Below are 18801 nucleotides of genomic sequence, written 5' to 3'. Positions count from 1 at the left end.
GTGTAACGGGAATGTGGTTCAGGCAATGGTTTTCGTTTGTTGCTGAGTTCCTATTACATTTTCGTTTATTGTTTTATTTATATATCAAGCCGTAGTCTTTCTCTTTTGAATTGTTTTACACTGGTCATTTTATAACCCTATATAGCTTGTTATGAAGCATGGGCCAAGGCTTTACGTTGACGGCCGTATGATTATTAGTTGCATACATGAACGACATTTGGGGTTGGATTGATAGTTTATACTACATCTTCTTATTTTTATTTAAAGTACGATAGTTGTCTAAAAAGTGTAATGGTTAAACTGCAGTATAGTTAGTATATCCGGAATTTAGTAGAAGTCGTTTTTTAATAAAAAATAATATGTTGTGTAAGACAATGCTCCGCGTTAAAGGTCATACCTAAAGTTGCATACATCAATGACATTAGGTCGTGGATAGAGAGTTGTCGTATTGGCAATCATATTTTATAATGATACTACACATCTGTTCGTCAGGTTGCTGTCTAGTTGAAGTATATTCATTATTTAACAGAAATAACAAACCATATTGTAATTTTTTTTATAGAATTATTCAATTAGAAAGTAACTGTTTTGATTAAAGCTCTTTTTACAATTTTTACAAATTAAGTTCACCTCTTCAAGCAACGACAAAAATAGTTCCAGATTGTGATCATTTGTTTCTCTCTTCTTTCTTTTCTTGTGTAATAAAAATCCTTAATCTGGACAAACAATCTCGTCATGCTGTCGAACGTTGCTAACGTCGATACTTTTGGGGAAAAACGCACTTTAGCGTGTTCAAATGATAAGCACAGACCATCGCACTTTAGCGTATCAAACCATCGCACTTTAGTGTAGGCCATCGCACTTTAGCGTGACTATCGCGTTTTAGCGTCCCCATCGCACTTTAGAGTCCTACATATATAAAAGCAAATAATAATGATATGGTTTGAATAGTTAAATTAAAAATTTTTAAGTTCTTAGACCACATTCATTCTGTGTCAGAAACCTATGCTATGTCAAATATTTAATCACAATCCAAATTCAGTACTTTATCAAGCTTGAATGTTGTGTCCATACTTGCCACAACTGTTCAGGGTTCGACCTCTGTGGTCATATCAAGCTGTGCCCAGCGGAGCATTTTATTTTAATTAGTTTCATAAATATTTGGACCCATAAACAATGATAATTGGTACAATGGATGTAATAATGATTCTACAGAAACTGTTTTAAGTCTTGTAAGTAGCAAGTAGGACAACCCATTTTTGATTTAATGTGGGAAGTAATTGAATAATTTATAGTAACTTATTTCTGCTTTTGTATTATGAAATTCATTATTTTTAAATGTTTTTTGTATTTTATAGGTTGTACAGGAAGCTGGAGCAGGGATCAAGACTTGAACAAATACCAGTAAAAAGCCCTGATGGCAGTCCTATTATAGGTTTTTGTAAACTGAGCATTGGAACGATGTGGCCAGCATTTTACACGGAAAACAACATATACACTATTCAAGTAGGACTTTATTATTTTTTTGCTTGCTATGCAGGTTTACTTCAGAAATTGAAAATGAAGAGCTACTGTCAATAACCTAAATACACATGGAAACCAGAAAGTAATGTACCTGGAATTGTTACTGGGAATGATTTGCTTTGAGCAGATTTATATGTTTATGATTTTACAGTTTATATACCAAAAAGTTTTATACCTTATGTTGTTGATATGAAACATGAATATTTATAGCTTTTATATTAATGGAAACGATTTTATTATTTATGTTTTCAGTGGTCCAGTAAAGAAGACAAGCACACAATAGATACATTGGTAAAATCAGGTAACTTCCAAACACCAGCAGTTCATCTAGCCTTGTTAGAACAGAGGAAAAGCGATGAACCATCCCCTGAGGTTTACACAGATTTGTCTAAACTCAGGCAGAACCACTTGATGAACCTGGATAAAGAACCAGCAACAAAACTGGCTGTTCTATTAGGTATGTAACATCCCATCAGTATATAAAATTGTTTTGGGAATAAAGAACCATAACTTTGATAAAACAGTCGAACCTCATTGTCGAACTCAGTTGTGTGGATACTCCACGTAAAATTTTCATTTGTTCAATGCTTTTTAATTTCTAATAATTTGAACTCTGTTGATTAGAAATGTGGGTTAATTTCAGCATATTTTGAAGTCCTTAGAAGAAAAATGAACATAAATTACCCTAACCCTAATGTGAAAAATTTGACTGGTAAAGTTAAAATTTTCAATTCTGATGCTGCTTTAAATATTCTAGTCATATGTTTTAATTTGCATCAAAATGTGTTTCCTCATTTTATGCTATGCCTATCAAATTGTTTGTAAAACAATTAGAATGGTATGTTAATTGTTTGTCAAAACCCTAGAAGGAGGATGAATATTGCATATTTTCCCAGACTGATCTAACTTTGAATAAACTTGAAATACCTTTTCTTTTACTGTTATAGTTCTTATTTATCATCAGAACTTTATTACATTCAGTATTACATGTATTATTCATTACAGAGCCTTATTTAAAGAACTACTGGGAGTTGGATGGTTTTCAGCAAGCTTTTCTGAAGCAAAATTCTGTAAGTATACATCTTTATATCCCCTCAAACAAAGTTTATGGGGTATATAGGAATAGCCTGTCATCTGTCTGTCTGTTCGGACCAACTTTTTATACCCCCTCCGTAGCGGAGGGGACATTAATTTTTACCCTTGTCCGTCTGTAGGTCCGTACGTCCGTACGTCCGTCTGTTCGTATGTCCCAAATTTGGTTTCCGTTCTCTAACTAGTTTGCCCCCACCAAATGTTATGAAACTTATACACAATGCTTATTACCACAATACAAAGATCAAGTTTGAATATTGGTGGCGTCACTTTAACCGTTCATAAGTTATGCCCCTTTACAAATGGAAAAATTGCTGAATTTTTCGTTTCCGTTCTCTAACTTTAGTTTGCCTCAACCAAATTTAATGAAACTTATACACAATGCTTATTACCACAAAATACAGATCAAGTATGAATTTTGGTGGTGTCACTTCAATAGTTCATGAGTTATGCCCGTTTACAAATGAATGAATTGCTGAATTTTTCGTTTCTGTTCTCCAACATAAGTTTACCTCTACCAAATGTTATGAAACTTATACACAATACTTATTACCACAAAACTCAAAATGCAAATTTGAGTAGCATCACTTTTACTGTTCTTCAGTTATGTCCCTTTATAACTTTATATGATATGCAAGCGGGAGCATCATCTGTGTCCCATTAACACATTCCCCATTTATTTTCATTGTATCCTTTGTTTGATCCTCTTCAAACTGAGTGGAATCTGTACTTAGTTATGTACAAATAGTTATTGTATTTTAGAGAAGAACTACACTACAAAGACTCCAGAAAGGTATGAACTACGTTCAGTGGAAACAAAGTTGTAATTCAATTGGATTTTCTTCATACACTAGAAATTCAAATGTGATAATAGTTCTATTTATAGGGTTAAGTTATCAACCAGGTCAATAGTGATCTTTCTGTTGCAAGAAGTATAAACTGATCAGGACACAACACAATGTAATGAAAAAAAGGCTTGGACAAGTTACCGTTAAAGTTAAATTCTGTCAAAATTATTTAACCATATCGTTGATACACCTGTAGATACTACACTTACCTGGCATCATGTAACCTGGAACTTTAGGGTTACGTGGGTCTTTAACTGGAGGTAATTCTTTGTTTCCTATCAAATACCAGTATTAAAGATATATAGATTTAAATACACTTTTAAAATTAAAATGAATTATCTGGTGCCAGCTATTGAGACTGACTGCAAAGATCTCTGGTAAAAAAACCTTTTTCTAATAATTTGAAGAAAAGGAGGTGTAATTTTCAAAGAAATTAATTAATTTGGCTTTTGAATAATTCTCAATGAATGAATTTGTTTCCATTCCTGAATTAATCTTGCCATAAACATTGAATTCTGAATTTCCATTTCTCCTGACCCAATTCCCAAACTTAAAGTTTTAAATTGTTTCAATTTTATTACAGAATAGCCTTAACCTTTCTTGATCATTCCAAACTCTTTCATAGGATAAAATGCCTCCCCTAGCAGATCTATTATGTTAACAGGAGTTATTATCAGTGGGATATCCAGTGAACGAAAACAAAAGAAAATTCACTCTTCTTATGATAGAGTCAAGAAAATCAATAATAAAACAATGCTGGTGACGATACTGATCGAAAGTTATTTCTAAATAAAAATTGTACATTTTAAAGAAATAATTTGTTAAACTGTGTTATTAGAAATATACATGCAAATACACGATGTTTTATGTTCAGTATTTATCGAGATAATTGCATTAGAAGCTTGTGAAACTGAAATCTAAAAAATGTTAATCTTTGTTGCATATTAATGCTACACAAAGACAACAACATCGTAGATTACTGCAAGGAAAATCTTTATTATGGTCTACAGGTTTCGACACTTACGGTCGCGTCTTCAGGACAATTTAAACATAGAAAACAAATATTGAAATACATAAAATGCGGTACATATGGGGTTACAAAGGTTAACAAGACGTAACGTCACAATAATAGATTTGACAACGTTAAAATGAAAGTGAAAGTAAAAGTTAATAATGAATTGTCAGTGTCTTTTCCAAAATGGACAACACCTCACAGGACATTCCGTACCATTCCAAAAGGCTTCACTCGGAAAGAGGTACTACTTCCAATTGCGTCGGGAATGTTGTAAGATATATGGTAGTCCCACATGTAGGGCATGGTGGAAGTTGTGGTGAATTGGTTACATTTTGCGGTTGTGGTACACTATCCATGTTGCAAGTTTATTTCAACAATAATCGTGCGGTTCTGCGGTTCAGTACGTTTTGCGGTGGTTTTCTTTTGATCTTGAGTGGTAGTAGTTCATTTGTTGACTTGCTAGAATAATTCGGCAATCTCGGAAGGGGTCGATATTGTCAATGCGGTGTGGTTGTCAAATACAACGCTGGTTTGGCAAAGGTGGATCGTCTAGATGCAGGGGTTCACAAAAAAATAATAGGTTGCATCGGGTGAACCAACACCTTCTAACGGTACAGGCTGGTAGAGAGTAATCAGGATGGATACCCGGAGGTATGCTGTGGTTGTCTTAAAACCTCAGGAAAATAATGCTACACAAAGACAACAACATATTGCATATTGATAAAAAAATTGGAAAAAATCATGTACTTACAAAATCTAAAGATCTTTGGGGTCACCAATTTTCAGAGGGTTCCATAAAGTCCTAAGCATGTTACAATTTCCCAAAATATATTTATTTTTCACATATAAGTTTTCGAGTACACTGGTCTGCTCTTGTAACATGAACATTCAATATAGAAATATTGTCTTTTCGTGAATAAAACAATTTCAAAGTCTGTCTGTGCAGGTTAAAAAAATAAAAATGAATATCTTTATAAAGTAGGTATCTTTTAACTATTTTTATGCCCCACCAACGATAGTAGAGGGGCATTATGTTTTTCGGTCTGTGCGTCTGTTCGTTCGTCTGTCCGTTCGTCCTCCGTTTTTCTGTCCCGCTTCAGGTTAAAGTTTTTGGTCAAGGTAGTTGTTGATGAAGTTGAAGTCCAATCAACTTGAAACTTAGTACAAATGTTCCTTATGATATGATCTTTCTAATTTTAATGCCAAATTAGAGTTTTGACCCCAATTTCACGGTCCACTGAACATAGAAAATGATAGTGCGAGTGGGGCATCCGTGTACTATGGACACATTCTTGTTTAATACAATTTTAAGAAAAGGTCATCTCTATTTTTGTACATGTTTTTGCAGACTCTCGATTTATTTACATTTAATGTTTACATCGGAATAAGGTCTGTTTGAATTTGCTTAGTAACTATAAGTGTTAATCTTTGCTGCATATCAATTGATTTGAATTTTTTCCTTGACTTTCTCTGATCTAGCTGCATATATATACTGATAATGAGCATGTTCCAGAGAGGTATATCGCCAGTAGAAAAATAAGTTGAAGTTGGTACTCCAGGAATTTATTCACATAGCAACATTTTATACCAATTTTACATGAAGCTCTTATAACCTGCTGTACTCTTCGTTTGCTATTTAAGGAGGGAAATGATAACATTAAATGGAAGTTTTGTTTTTATTTCAACTTATTTCTAATTTTACTATTTACAAGAACGTTTTCCTGTGAATTTATATTTGATAGTGTCCTTGCTAAAATGGGACAAACATTGAAAAGATCTAGTTTTCAGTGTTTTTAGGGGAGTTAATATTTTGTCACTAGATTTCCCACTGGAATAAAAGATCATGATATGCAAATGTTACCATGTTTTGTTTATCCAGAATTATCCCCTTTCACTTTATAGAATATCGACCCTGTTCAGAACCAGCCTTGTCATTGCAGGGGGTATAAGTCCAGCTAGTGAACAGTTTTAGTTAATTGCTGTTTAAAAACTACTACTTCAATTGTTTATCAAGAACTATTTAATACTTAAAATTGTCCATTGTTCAAGACACTATCATTGTTGTTAATGCAATATATTCATGTGAGCAATACAGGCTCTTTAGATTCACTAGTTGATACTTTCCTGTATATTATTTAGTGTGGTCCTGTATCTATCTATTTCTCTGGTAGATATTTTTAATAAATTATGTGTTTTCAGAATTTACCAGAACTATCCTGTAGAGGTGTAGAAGATGAAGTACTTCACACAATATCACCTCAGACGATGACGCCAATGTCTGCCAGACAATCCTGGCTACTTATTCTCTCTAATATCTACCCACAGCAAGTCCTCAAAGTTCTCAATACTTTAATGGACTTTGAAACTCATGGTATGTAGGAAGATGGTTAGAATTAAAATAGTGCAATGTTATATATTTTAGTAATGTTACTTTGCTCTTCTACTAATGTCATGAAAGTTTTTGTTTTCATCAAACTTCAAGTTATGCTTTGAGAATGAAAGGGAGATAATAAGCAGAAAAGATTTATATTGTGTTATCCCTTTTGGTTCACAAATTATTTTTTAGGGAGAATGTTTTTCATTTGTACCAGTACAGTGTATCAATAAATAAACTTTTCCCATACGAATGCATGAATGTATGCATTAGGATATGGCAGCACATGGTTATTTAAAAATTGGCTATGGTTAGCTCTCGCAGTTGTTTGTCACAACACCACAACAAGGTCAAAATTTACAAAAATAAAGCTTATCCCGTGGTTAAATTTTTAAATCCCTATTAATTTAATGCATATTACTAGTATTGTATTAGTTTTGAATATATAGCTTGATGATATATAAATTAACAGATGACATCAGTACATCACAGATACAGAGATGGCAGTGTATATTGGCCAATGAGAACACAGTTAGTCCTGTTAGCAGTGATGTGGCTGTTCCATTGTTTGAACATTTGTGCCGTTTGATGTTACTCATTCAACCACAAAAATTAGTAAGTTTTGTGATAATTAGGAGTTCTATATGCAAAATTACTTAATTCATTGCCATTGCAAACTTTGATAAAAATGTAGATTTAAAAAAAAAATTTGTTTAAAAGATTTTTTTTATGATTTCATATATTTTGTTCATTTAGAACCTTGTTTAATGATAACCCTGTTTGCATTGTTTTTCACTATTGAAAGTTTACATTATTTTAGGTCCAGTTTGTAAAACTGTGTCAGATGATAAACAATCAGAAAGTTGGTGTGTCAGCATTTATAAGGAAAAGACAAGCTGTAAGAGGGAGTATTTGTTATAGTTTACCTAAAACCCATGTTTACAATTTTTTCAGCTTTCATTAAATTTATTTTTATATGCTTATACGTATTTTGTGTATCCCTCCACTAAAAGTATAAGAGCCTTTGCAGAGGTTTGAGTTCTTTATGTTTGTTCATTCTTTGGTTTTTTGTCCTGCCTGCAACGAAAGTCGCAGTATGCGAGACATAGGCATTACTATCCGGCGGTGGCGTAAACTAATTTGTATAAAGCTTTATATTTCAGAAGGTAGAAGACCTGGATGCTTCATACCTTGTATGCAGATACCTTATGTTACGAAGTTTCCGTCTGTCATATGCCCATTGTCCTTGACCTCATCTTCATGATTCAGTGACTGCCTGAAAAAAAATTAGTTTTTTTGTCATGTGAATTTCTCACTTATTATGAGTATTAGGATAACTATATTTGGTATATGGGTTCCTTGCAATGTCTACATGTCCATCAGACAGGGTTAACCTGACCTCGACCTCAATTCATGGATCAGTGATCAAGGTTAAAGTTACATGATTAGGTCCCTTTCTCAGATACTACAAGCAGCAGGTCAACTATATGTGGTGTATGGAATGATTGTAAGGGGTACATGTCAAACTGGCAGGTTTCATCTGACCTTGACCTCATTTATGGTCAATACGCAACAGCATAGTGTATTGCACAAAAGCAAAAAAAAGGGGGGGGGAATTATTTTTTTTGTGGGGGGAGGGGGGTCAATTCGCAACAGCAAAGTGTATTGCACAAAAGCAAAAAATTGAATATAAATTCAAATCATAATAACGAATTCTAAGTTCTTTGACTACAGTTATTCTGTGTCAGAAACCTATTATGTGTCAAATATTTAATTACAATCCAAATTCAGACCTGTATCAAGCGCGAATATTGTGTCCATTTTTGCCCCAACTGTTCAGGGTTGGACCTCTGCAGTCATATCCAGCTGCGCTCGGCGAAGCAATTTATTCAAGTACTATAAGCAATAGGTTAACTATATTTGGTGAATGGAATGATTGTAAGGTGTACATGTCTGTCTAGCTGATGTCATCTGACCATGACCTCATTTTCATGGTTCATTGGTCAATGTTAAGTTTTTGTGTTTTGATCTGTTTTTCAAATACTAATAGCAATAGGTCAACTATAATTGGTGAATGGAATGATTGTAAGGTGTACATGTCTGTCTAACCAGTATCATCTGACCTTGACCTGATTTCCATGGTTCATTGGTTAACATTAAGTTTTTGTGTTTTGGTCTTTTTTTCAATTACCATAAGCAATGGGTCAACTATGTTTGGTGTATGGAATAATTGTACGATGTACATGTCTGTGTGACAGTTTTTATCTGACCTTCACCTCATTGTCATGGATCTTTTAAAATGTTAAGTTTATGTGATACATTTACTTGTAGTAAAACCTTTATCTTTAAGACTTTCAACATAAAATCAATGGTGAGTAAAACAGGCAAGACATTTCAGTGTGTGCACTCTTGTCTTCACTTTTGTCTGTTTTTTTTGTAGTTGTTCACTATGTCATACTTACAATGCACAATGAACTTTTTATGCTTCATGGAAATAATCCTTATATATCATTTAAATTCTCCTTACAAAACAAATGATTTTCATGTGATATATTGTATCTCTGAGTTGTATTGAAACCAAGTCGAAACTGATTTAAATTCATAGTGAAAGACCTTGTTGAGTTTACTTTTACCATATTTATTTCCAGCTTCAGTACTATGATAGAGCTTTGGACTGTTTACCATCACCTAAAGATTCAGAGAATCCTGAGAAGGCAGTAAATGCTTATGTAGAGCTGTTGATGGCAAGGTAAAATTTCAGATGCTTCTTTTGCCATCTTTAAGAAAAAGAAAATGCAATTTAGATAACTGTTGATCATTTATACTTAGAGAAAAAAACAACATTTACTTTTATTTCTACAATACATTAAATAAGTTTTCTATGATGTTTATTTCATGCAGAATTTTATGTTTATTATGTATAAGTATTTTACTCCATTTTCTCTGATGAAGATACTAGTTTTTGTCGAGTCTGCGACCTGCTGCAGAAAGCTCGACATAAGGATAGTGATCCAGTGACGGCTTTATCTAATTTCTTAAAAGCTTAATATTTCAGAAGGTAGAAGACATGGATGCTTCATACTTTGTATATAGATGCCTTATGTTATGAAGTTTCAGTCTGTCATATGTCCATTGTCCTTGACCTCATTTTCATGGTTCAGTGACTACTTGAAAAAAAGTAAGATTTTTTGTAATGTTAATTTCTCTCTTATTATGAGTAAAATGTTAACTCTATTTGGTATGTGCGTACCTTGCAAGGTCCTTATGCCTGTCAGACAGTTTTCACTTGACCTGGACCTCATTTCATGGATCAGTGAACAAGGTTAAGTTTTCGTAGTCAAGTCCATATCTCAGATACTATAAGCAATAGGTCTACTATATTAGGTATATGGAATGATTGTATGGTTTACATGTCCAACTGGCAGGTGTCATCTGACCTTGACCTCATTTTCATGGTTCAGTGGTCAAAGTTAAGTTTTTGTGTTTTGGTCTGTTTTTCTAATACTATATGCAATAGGTCAACTATATTTGGTGTATGGAAATATTTTACAATGTACATGTCAGTCTGGCAGGTTTTATTTGACCATGACCTCATTTTCACGGTTCATTGCTCTATGTTAAGTTTTTGTGTTTTGGTCTGTTTTTTTAAACTATAAACAATAGGTCAACTATATTTGGTGTATGGAATGATTGTAAGGAGTATATGTCTGTCTGGCAGGTATCATATGACCTTGACCTCATTTTCATGGTTCATTGGTCAATGTTAATTTTTCCTGTTTTAGTTTGTTTCTTAGATACTATATTCAATAGGTCAACTATATTTGAACGATGAAATGATTGTAAGATGTACATGTCATCTGACCTTGACCTCATTTTCATGGTTCATTGGTCAATATAAAGTTTTCATGGTTTGGTCTGTTTTTTTATACTGATTATATTGGTATCACGTCGTCGTCGTCCGAAGACACATTGGTTGCCAGACAATAACTTTTGTTTAAGTTTATGGATTTCTATGAAATTTTACCATAAGGTTTATGACCACAAAAGGAAGGTTGGGATTGATTATGGGGGTTATGGTCCTTACAGTTCAGGAATTAGGGGCCAAAATGGGGCACAAATAAGCATTTTTCTAGTTTCCAGACTATAACTTGTGAAATGGTGTATGGATTTCTCTGAAATTATACCACAAGTTACCATATCACAAAGGGATGGTAAGAATTTGCTTTGGGGGGTTATGGCTCAAACTGTTTATGAATTAGGGGCAAAAAAGGGGGAAAAACAAGGGTTTCCAGGTTAATGGACAATTACTTAAGTACAAACATAATTTTAAAGCAGCGTAAGGGAGGTAATTCAAACACATATTGTCAAATTACCTCTCTTACACTGCTTGTAAATTATTTATAAAGAAATGTATTGTCTTTAGGTGATTAGCTGTCAATTTATTTTTAGAAGTTCCTATTTTAAAAATGTTTAATAAAGGTTATTTAATTATAGCCATGATTATGTATGTGAAGGAATTTTATTTTTAAATATTACTATTTAATGTTGCTGATGAAAGTGTTTTAATTTTAGGCATAATTATGATGTCATTTTCTATTTTAATACTTTTATGATGTATTTAAATGGGTTTTTATGGTTGCAAAGTCCTAGCTGTCAATTTATTTTTAGAAGTTACTTTTAAATGCTGATGAAGGAATTTTATTTTTAGATATTACTATTAAAAGTTGCTGATGAAGGTTTTTTAATTTTAGCCATGACTATGATGTCATTTTCTATTTTAATACTTTTATGATGTATTTAAATGGGCTTTTATGGTTAAAAAAAAGCATTTTTCTAGTTTCCAGACAGTAACTTGTGATTAAGTGTATGGATCTCTCTAAAATTGTACTACAAGGTTCCATACTACAAAGGAAAGACTGCAATTGAGTTTGATGGTTAATGCTAAAAGGGGGATTCAAAAAGTTTGGGGGAAGGGAGGGTTTCCAATTTTTTTTTAAAAGGGTTCATATTTTAAATTTTTGAAAAGTTTCAAGAAGAAATCTTTTCAATTGCACAGTATTGCGCATTAGATTTGTAAGATCTTTGACCACATTTATTTTGTGTCAGAAACCTATATAATGTCAAAAATTTGGTCACAATCCAAATTCAGATAGTATCAAGCTTGAATATTGTGTCCAAATTTGCCCCAACTGTTCAGGGTTCGACCACTGCGGTCGTATAAGGCTGGGCTCAGCGAAGCATTTTATTGTATACTAGAAGCAATAGGTTAACTATATTTAGTGTATGGAATGATTGTAAGGTGTACATGTATTTCTGGCTTGGTTTATCTGACCTTGACCTCATTTTCTTGGATCATGTTAAGTTTATGTGATACTTTTAGCAAAACTTTATATTTAGGACTATCAACATTAAATCAATGGTCAGTAAAGCAGGTGAGACTTTTCAGCGTGTGCACTCTTGTTAGAGTTAACCATAAAATTTGTTGGCTTTATTAATTATCATACCACCATCCATTGCCCAATGAGTAGATTTGTTTTATGAATTTTAGTGAGAAATCCCATTGTGAGAACACTGCATTGAAGATGTTCATTGATCATGGTCACTGGAAGGATTCTATAGAGCTTATCAAGAAATATAAAGAAAATCAAACATTGTATGGCAATCTCTACCTCACATTGTTCAGGGCTATGTCACAGGTTAGTATGGTTTAATGCTCTGTCACTAGTTAGTATGTATCAGGGTTATGTCACAGGATAGTAAGGATCATAGCTATATCACAAGATAGTAGGCAATGGGCGGTGTCATAAGTTATAAGTAGCCAAGTTTATTTCACAAGATAACATGGGTTAGGATTGAACTGCAGGTTAGTAGGTATTGGACAAGTTACAAGTAAGTAGCGAAGGGACTATGTCACAGGATAGTAGGGATCATCAGGATTATTGTGTCATTTAGCTGTGTGTTTTTTCGTTGATATTTACATTATTTATAGGCAATTATACATAGCAACACTTCTTAAAAAAATTCTAGTACCATTATAAATATTTTTCATAAAATTGAATTGATTTTGGAACTGGTACCATTACTTCAGCATTTCACATTATCTGAAATAAATGTAACTATCAGAGAAGGTATGACAAGGCAATTTTTGGCCCCTTGACTTAAAAGATAAATTTTTTTTATCTCTGAATAATATCCTTCAGATGTCCAAAAGGCATAATCAGATATAGATCAGTATTTGTATTTATAATTGTGCCTAACATATGTGCTAAAAGACTTGGGACTTTTTATACTACATGAAAAACTTCCAAAATAACCTTATTTTGAGAAGTTGTCATTATGTTTTAGATATGAGCCAAGGCCTTATAAAAAATACATTTTAGTGCAAGATGTCTTGTAGAAAGATGTTAATGTGGCTTATGTGACTATTTGGGTAAAGCCTTGGTATATATCTAATTTTCTCAAAAAATAGTCATTTTAGGTCAAATATGTCAAATTCATTACGTTTATGACATTATAGTACCATTACAACAAGAATTTCTATTCTAAAGTGTACAAATTGTGTCATCATATACATTTATCAATAGAACTAAGAATTGAAGATTTTTTTTTGTTTGGAATTTCAGGAGTCAGATATTCAGTGGCCCTTATCATATCTCCGCCCTTTCTAGTTGCATCCTCATATTTTGTTCTGAAGATTATGATGTTAAAGGCGTTTGTCTATTGAAAGGGGAATTCTTTTTTTTTTTGTGCATATAACTAGGATAAACTAGGATAACTGAAAAAAAATAGTACATGTACTGTTTCATTTTCTAAAATATGATTGAATAAAAGATCTGAAAATAGAACCACATATGTATAGGATGTACATTATTTAGAACCTCATTCCTCCAAAGTTCAGTCCATTGATTTTTTTAAGTTGATAAGTTGTTTCCAGATGAAGAAAAGGATCACAGACTTCATTTTGATGTATACATTATTGATTATTGATGGATTTGTTGTTATACCAGTTTCCATGGATTTGTGAGTACCAGTTTTCATGGATTTGTTAGTACCAGTGTTCAGTATAACTGAAGATTATGGTAAGATGGAGATTTAATTTCGTTTGTCTTTTGATGCAAAATATTTTTGGATAAGACAATGATTAAATTCTACTATTGATATTTACAGAAAGAAGTGTTATCAGAATATGCAGAAGAAATGTTCTTAGAGTCACCAGAAAATTCTTGGTAAGGTTTTATTTCTTGCTTTGTTCGTATTTATTTAAATTGCATGTTGAAGAATAATTTTATGCTAATATTGTTAACTCACTTTGGCATAAGGATCAGTTTAATGTGGCACCTTCATTTCTTCTATGTTTTTCATTGTCTATCCTGAATGATGTTTTATTGAGACTATCTCTGATAATACTGAATCAACTTAGCAGAAATTTGGCCATATTCATCCAATGGATATCCTTTCAAATTTATATATTTAAAATGTTTTAGACCAGCAGTTAGGAGCAAGGGTCCAGAAAAGATCATATTGCCATTCCTGACTGTTTGAATGTAGGAGACTGGCCCCTGTTATGTTATGGCATAAGATTTGTATATTTTTCAGATTTGTGTCCCTTATCTATCCCATGCCTTCTTTGGAAATCCTAGATCTGCCACTAAGTTTTCAATATTCTGTTGAGTAAAATCTAAATCTTAATGAAAAGATATACAGCTGGAATTAATAAATGCATTTTGATGAAGCCTTTCCATTTGTTGTTTGTGGATAAGAGGATGGGGGTTTACACATGATAATGTAAGAACCAGCCTAAAATGTCATTGTGAGAATAATTTTAACAGGTTGTCACAAACTTTACATCTTTTGATAAAACGTTACTAAGTGTTTTTTACATTTTTATATTTATTAAAAATTATCTTGTTTTTATTAGTTGCCAAAATGACCATGTTTCCTTTTTTTCAGTTTCACACAAATTTCATCGTTTTTATTGCCAAAAGATGCTACTAGTGCCAAAGATGTTTTTGTAAACTCATCATGTGATATTCCAATGCATGCTGTACGATCATCATTGTTAAAGTACTACACACCGAAATCATGATATATGGACATAGATAAAACTGTACAAAATATAAGTACATGGATTCATATTTGACTGATACAATGTGCAATATTATTGTTAAGTTTGTAAATAAAAAATGAATAAATACAAAGACTTATATTCCTTCCATTTCAATATCAAATGGCAAAAAGTGAAATAAATAGAGAAAAAAAAATCAGAAATGATTACAAAGACCAAGAAATACAGTCAATATTACAGATAACTGGTTGTTTGTTAGGTAGAGGAAACTGTTTCATTTATTTTTTAGAAGAAAAGAATCAAATTCCAAATAGAATAATATTTGAACAGTTCCTCTATACCATTATTTTTTAGTTTTGTCATTTTTCTGGATGTCTTCAAGGGGTACAACCCATTAAAATATTTTAGAATCACTCAATTTTCAAGGTCATTTGCAAATAGTTTTTAGTTCCAATTGATATTTACTGAAAAATGCTACTTTATAATACAGAAAACAAGTAAAATATAAAATCCATATGTCATTGGTTTTTAACTTGTTGGAAAAATGTTCTGCCACAAAGGACTACAAAAAAAAAAGCTTGACTGGTCTACCCATAGTTTTGTTAATTTGTGTAATATGTGTCCTGGTGAAGTTAAAAGGACACAACATCAGGTCATCAGAAGATTCCAGGTGAGATAGTTTAATCTGTCTTAATCTTGGGACAAAATTTGTATGTGTCTTATTAAGGGGTACATTCCTTCAAATTGAAACCTAGAAGGAAGGAATCATTGATGGAGCACCAAGCACATACATAGAAATAAACTAAGCACATACACAGAGGCTTCTTTATCTTTACCATCACTACCCTCAGCAAAGTTTAATCTCATGTAGCCTTTTCATCTGACCTTTATTTAACATGACCCAAATGTTATTATGTTGAATGCAAATACATTTTGTAGGAATTCATTCAAAAAAAGGATATCAGCCATTGAGCAGAATCATTTTAACCATTTTCTTGAAATTCCAAGGAACACACTGCCAAAATGTTTTTATCCATGATGATCACATGTCCTTCTTATCAAATCCTAGCTTGTTATTAGTCCCCTACCGACGAAGTCGAAGGGGACTTTAGGTTTGCACTCCGTCCGTCTGTCCGTCTGTCCATCTGTCCGTCTGTCCATCTGTCATTCCGGCAAATCAGCTTTCCACACTTTTATTCTTCGTTCTTGTTATTTAAGTCATGTATAAGTGTTGCAGGCATTTGCTTCCTTGAAAATTTTGAGCAAATGAGATTGATGTAAACATAGATGCATTTCACAACACAAGTTCATCTTGGGAGATTAGCATTATCTTATGACACACTTCAATTCTACTGACCAACACTAAGTATTAGTTAAAATTGTATAATTGTGGTAATGATATATATACCAGTAATTCTACAGATATATCATATATAATTTATTTAGAATTTGATAATTCATCTGTTTATCTTTTCCTGTATTTGATATAAAAAAAAATCCTAAAAAATACACCTACATGTCAACCTAAACTTCCATATCATTTTTGTCTTGTGTCATAGAATGTGAGACAGGGATTCTAATCCCCAACAGTGTTAACAATTTGTACAATGCTTTATATTTCAGAAGGTAGAAGACCTGGATACTTCATATTTAGTATACAGATTCCTTATGTTCTAAATTTTATGTCTGGCATATATCAATTGTTCTTGACCTCAATTTCATGGCTCAGAGGCTGATTGGAAAAAAAAATCAAGTTTTTATACAACCGCAAAAAAAATTTGTGGTCGTATATTGGTATGACGTTGGCGTTGTCGTCGTCATCGTCCGAAGACACATTGGTTTTCGCACTCTAACTTTAGTTTAAGTGAATGGATCTCTATGAAATTTTACCATAAGGTTCAATACCACAAAAGGAAGGTTGGGATTGATTTTGGGGGTTATGGTACCAACAGTTAAGGAATTAGGGGCCAAAAATAAGCATTTTTGTAACTTCCAGACATAACTTGTGTGTTAGTGTATGGATCTCTCTGACATTGTACCACAAGGTTCCATATCACAAAGAGAATGCTGGGATTGATTTTGGGGGTAATTGCCTCAAAATTTTAGGAATTAGGGGCCAAAAAAGGGGCAAAAAACAAGCATTTTTCTAGTTTCATGACAATAACTTGTGTGTAAGTGTATGGATCTTTCTGAAATTGTACTACAAGGTTCCATATCTCAAAGGGAAAGCTGGAATTGAGTTTGGGGGTAAATGCCCAAAACGTTTAGGAATAAGGGGCCAAAAATAAGCATTTTTCTAGTTTCCAGACAATAACTTGTGTTCAAGTGTAAGGATCTCTCTGAAATTGTACTGCAAGGTACCATACCACAAAGGGAAGGCTGGGATTGATTTTGGGGGTAATTGCCTCAAAATTTTAGGAATTAGGGGCCAAAAGTGGCAAAAAAACAAGCATTTTTCTAGTTTCAGGACAATAACTTGTGTGTAAGTGTATGGATCTTTATGAAATTGTACTTCAAGGTTCCATATCACAAAGGGAAAGCTGGGTTTGAGTTTGGGGAAATTGCCCTAAACGTTTAGGAATTTGGGACCAAAAAAGGGCCTAAATACAAGCCTTTTTCTAGTTTCTAGACAATAACTTGTGTTCAAGTGTATGGATCTCTCTGAAACTGTACTGCGAGGAACCATACCACAAAGGGAAGGCTGGGATTGAGTTTGGGGGTGATGAATCATAAAGGGGTTCAAAAAATTTGGGGGAGGGATTTTTTTTCCTTTTTTTCCTTTTTTTTTCTTTAAAATTTTCCATTTTAAATTGGTTATTTCTGATTTATATATAAAAGCAAATAATAATGATATGGTTTGAATTTTTTTAGTTCTAAGACCACATTCATTGTGTGTCAGAAAACTATGCTTATCAAATATTTAATCACAATACAAATTCAGTGCTGTATCAAGCTTGAATGTTGTGTCCATACTTGCCCCAACTGTTCAGGGTTCGACCTTTGCGGTCGTATCAAGCAGAGCATTTTATTCTTAATTATTACCAGTGATATTTGGCATAGAGAATCATTGTAAGGTATAAATGCCTGTCAGGCAGTGATCATCTGACCTTGACCTCATTTCCTGAATTTGTGATCAATATTAAGTTTCTTCTTGGTTGTCAGTTTCTTAGATATAAGAAATAGGTCAACTATATTTGTTGAATGGAGCATTTGTAAGGTGTACATGTCCTTTTGACAGGTTGATTTTTCATGGATTTTGATAATGTTAGTGATACCTGTAGTAATAAAATGCTCCGATTTCTTGCTATTGCGCAATACTGTGCAATTGAAGATTTCTTGCTATTGTGCAATACTGTGCAGTTGAAGATTTCTTGCTATTGCGCAATACTGTGCAATTGAAGATTTCTTGCTATTGCGCAATACTGTGCTATTGCGCTATACTGTGCAATTGAAGATTCCTTGCTATTTCTAAAATTTTGAAGAAAAAAAATGACCCCCCCCCAAAAAAAAAAAATTCCCCCTAACTTTTTGAATGCCCCACCCCCCTTTTTGAGTAATTACCTCCAAACTCAATCCCAGCCTTCCCTTTATGGTATGGAACCTTGTAGTACAATTTAAGAGAGATCCATACACTTAAACACAAGTTATTGTCTGGAAACTAGAAAAATGCTTGTTTTTTTTTGCACCTTTTTTGCCCTTAATTCCTGAAAGTTTGGGGCAATTAACCCCAAACTCAATCCCAGCCTTCCCTTTGTGATATGGAACCTTGTGGTACAATTTCAGAGAGATCCATACACTTAAAAACACACAAATTATTGTCTGGAAACTACAAAAATGCTTGTTTTTGGCCCCTAATTCCTAAACTGTTGGTACCATCAACCAC

The 18801-nt window shown here is 33.0% G+C and overlaps 2 protein-coding genes across 6 annotated transcripts in view; both read left to right on the top strand.

Annotated features, from left to right (window-relative positions):
* LOC127713415 (uncharacterized) overlaps window positions 1-15051 on the top strand; it is a 30695-nt gene extending 15644 nt beyond the window's left edge. For all 5 annotated transcript variants that reach the window (XM_052219782.1, XM_052219786.1, XM_052219784.1 and 2 more), the window contains 10 exons: window positions 1359-1506; window positions 1777-1981; window positions 2530-2594; window positions 6679-6850; window positions 7326-7468; window positions 7674-7751; window positions 9502-9602; window positions 12402-12549; window positions 14021-14079; window positions 14804-15051. In XM_052219782.1, the coding sequence (XP_052075742.1) occupies window positions 1359-1506; window positions 1777-1981; window positions 2530-2594; window positions 6679-6850; window positions 7326-7468; window positions 7674-7751; window positions 9502-9602; window positions 12402-12549; window positions 14021-14079; window positions 14804-14939 (1255 nt within the window). In that variant the 3' untranslated portion in view covers window positions 14940-15051. The remainder of the gene's footprint in view (window positions 1-1358; window positions 1507-1776; window positions 1982-2529; window positions 2595-6678; window positions 6851-7325; window positions 7469-7673; window positions 7752-9501; window positions 9603-12401; window positions 12550-14020; window positions 14080-14803) is intronic.
* Window positions 1-18801, top strand: part of LOC127713229 (structural maintenance of chromosomes protein 6-like) — a 396756-nt gene that overhangs the window by 344428 nt on the left and 33527 nt on the right. The window lies entirely within an intron of this gene.

The sequence above is a fragment of the Mytilus californianus genome, unplaced genomic scaffold (assembly GCF_021869535.1).
Source record: "Mytilus californianus isolate M0D057914Y unplaced genomic scaffold, xbMytCali1.0.p SCAF_1, whole genome shotgun sequence".
NCBI classification, from domain to species: Eukaryota; Metazoa; Mollusca; class Bivalvia; order Mytilida; family Mytilidae; genus Mytilus; species Mytilus californianus.
The sequence above is the reverse complement of the archived record's forward strand: the minus strand, read 5'-3'. Positions and strand labels throughout refer to the sequence as shown.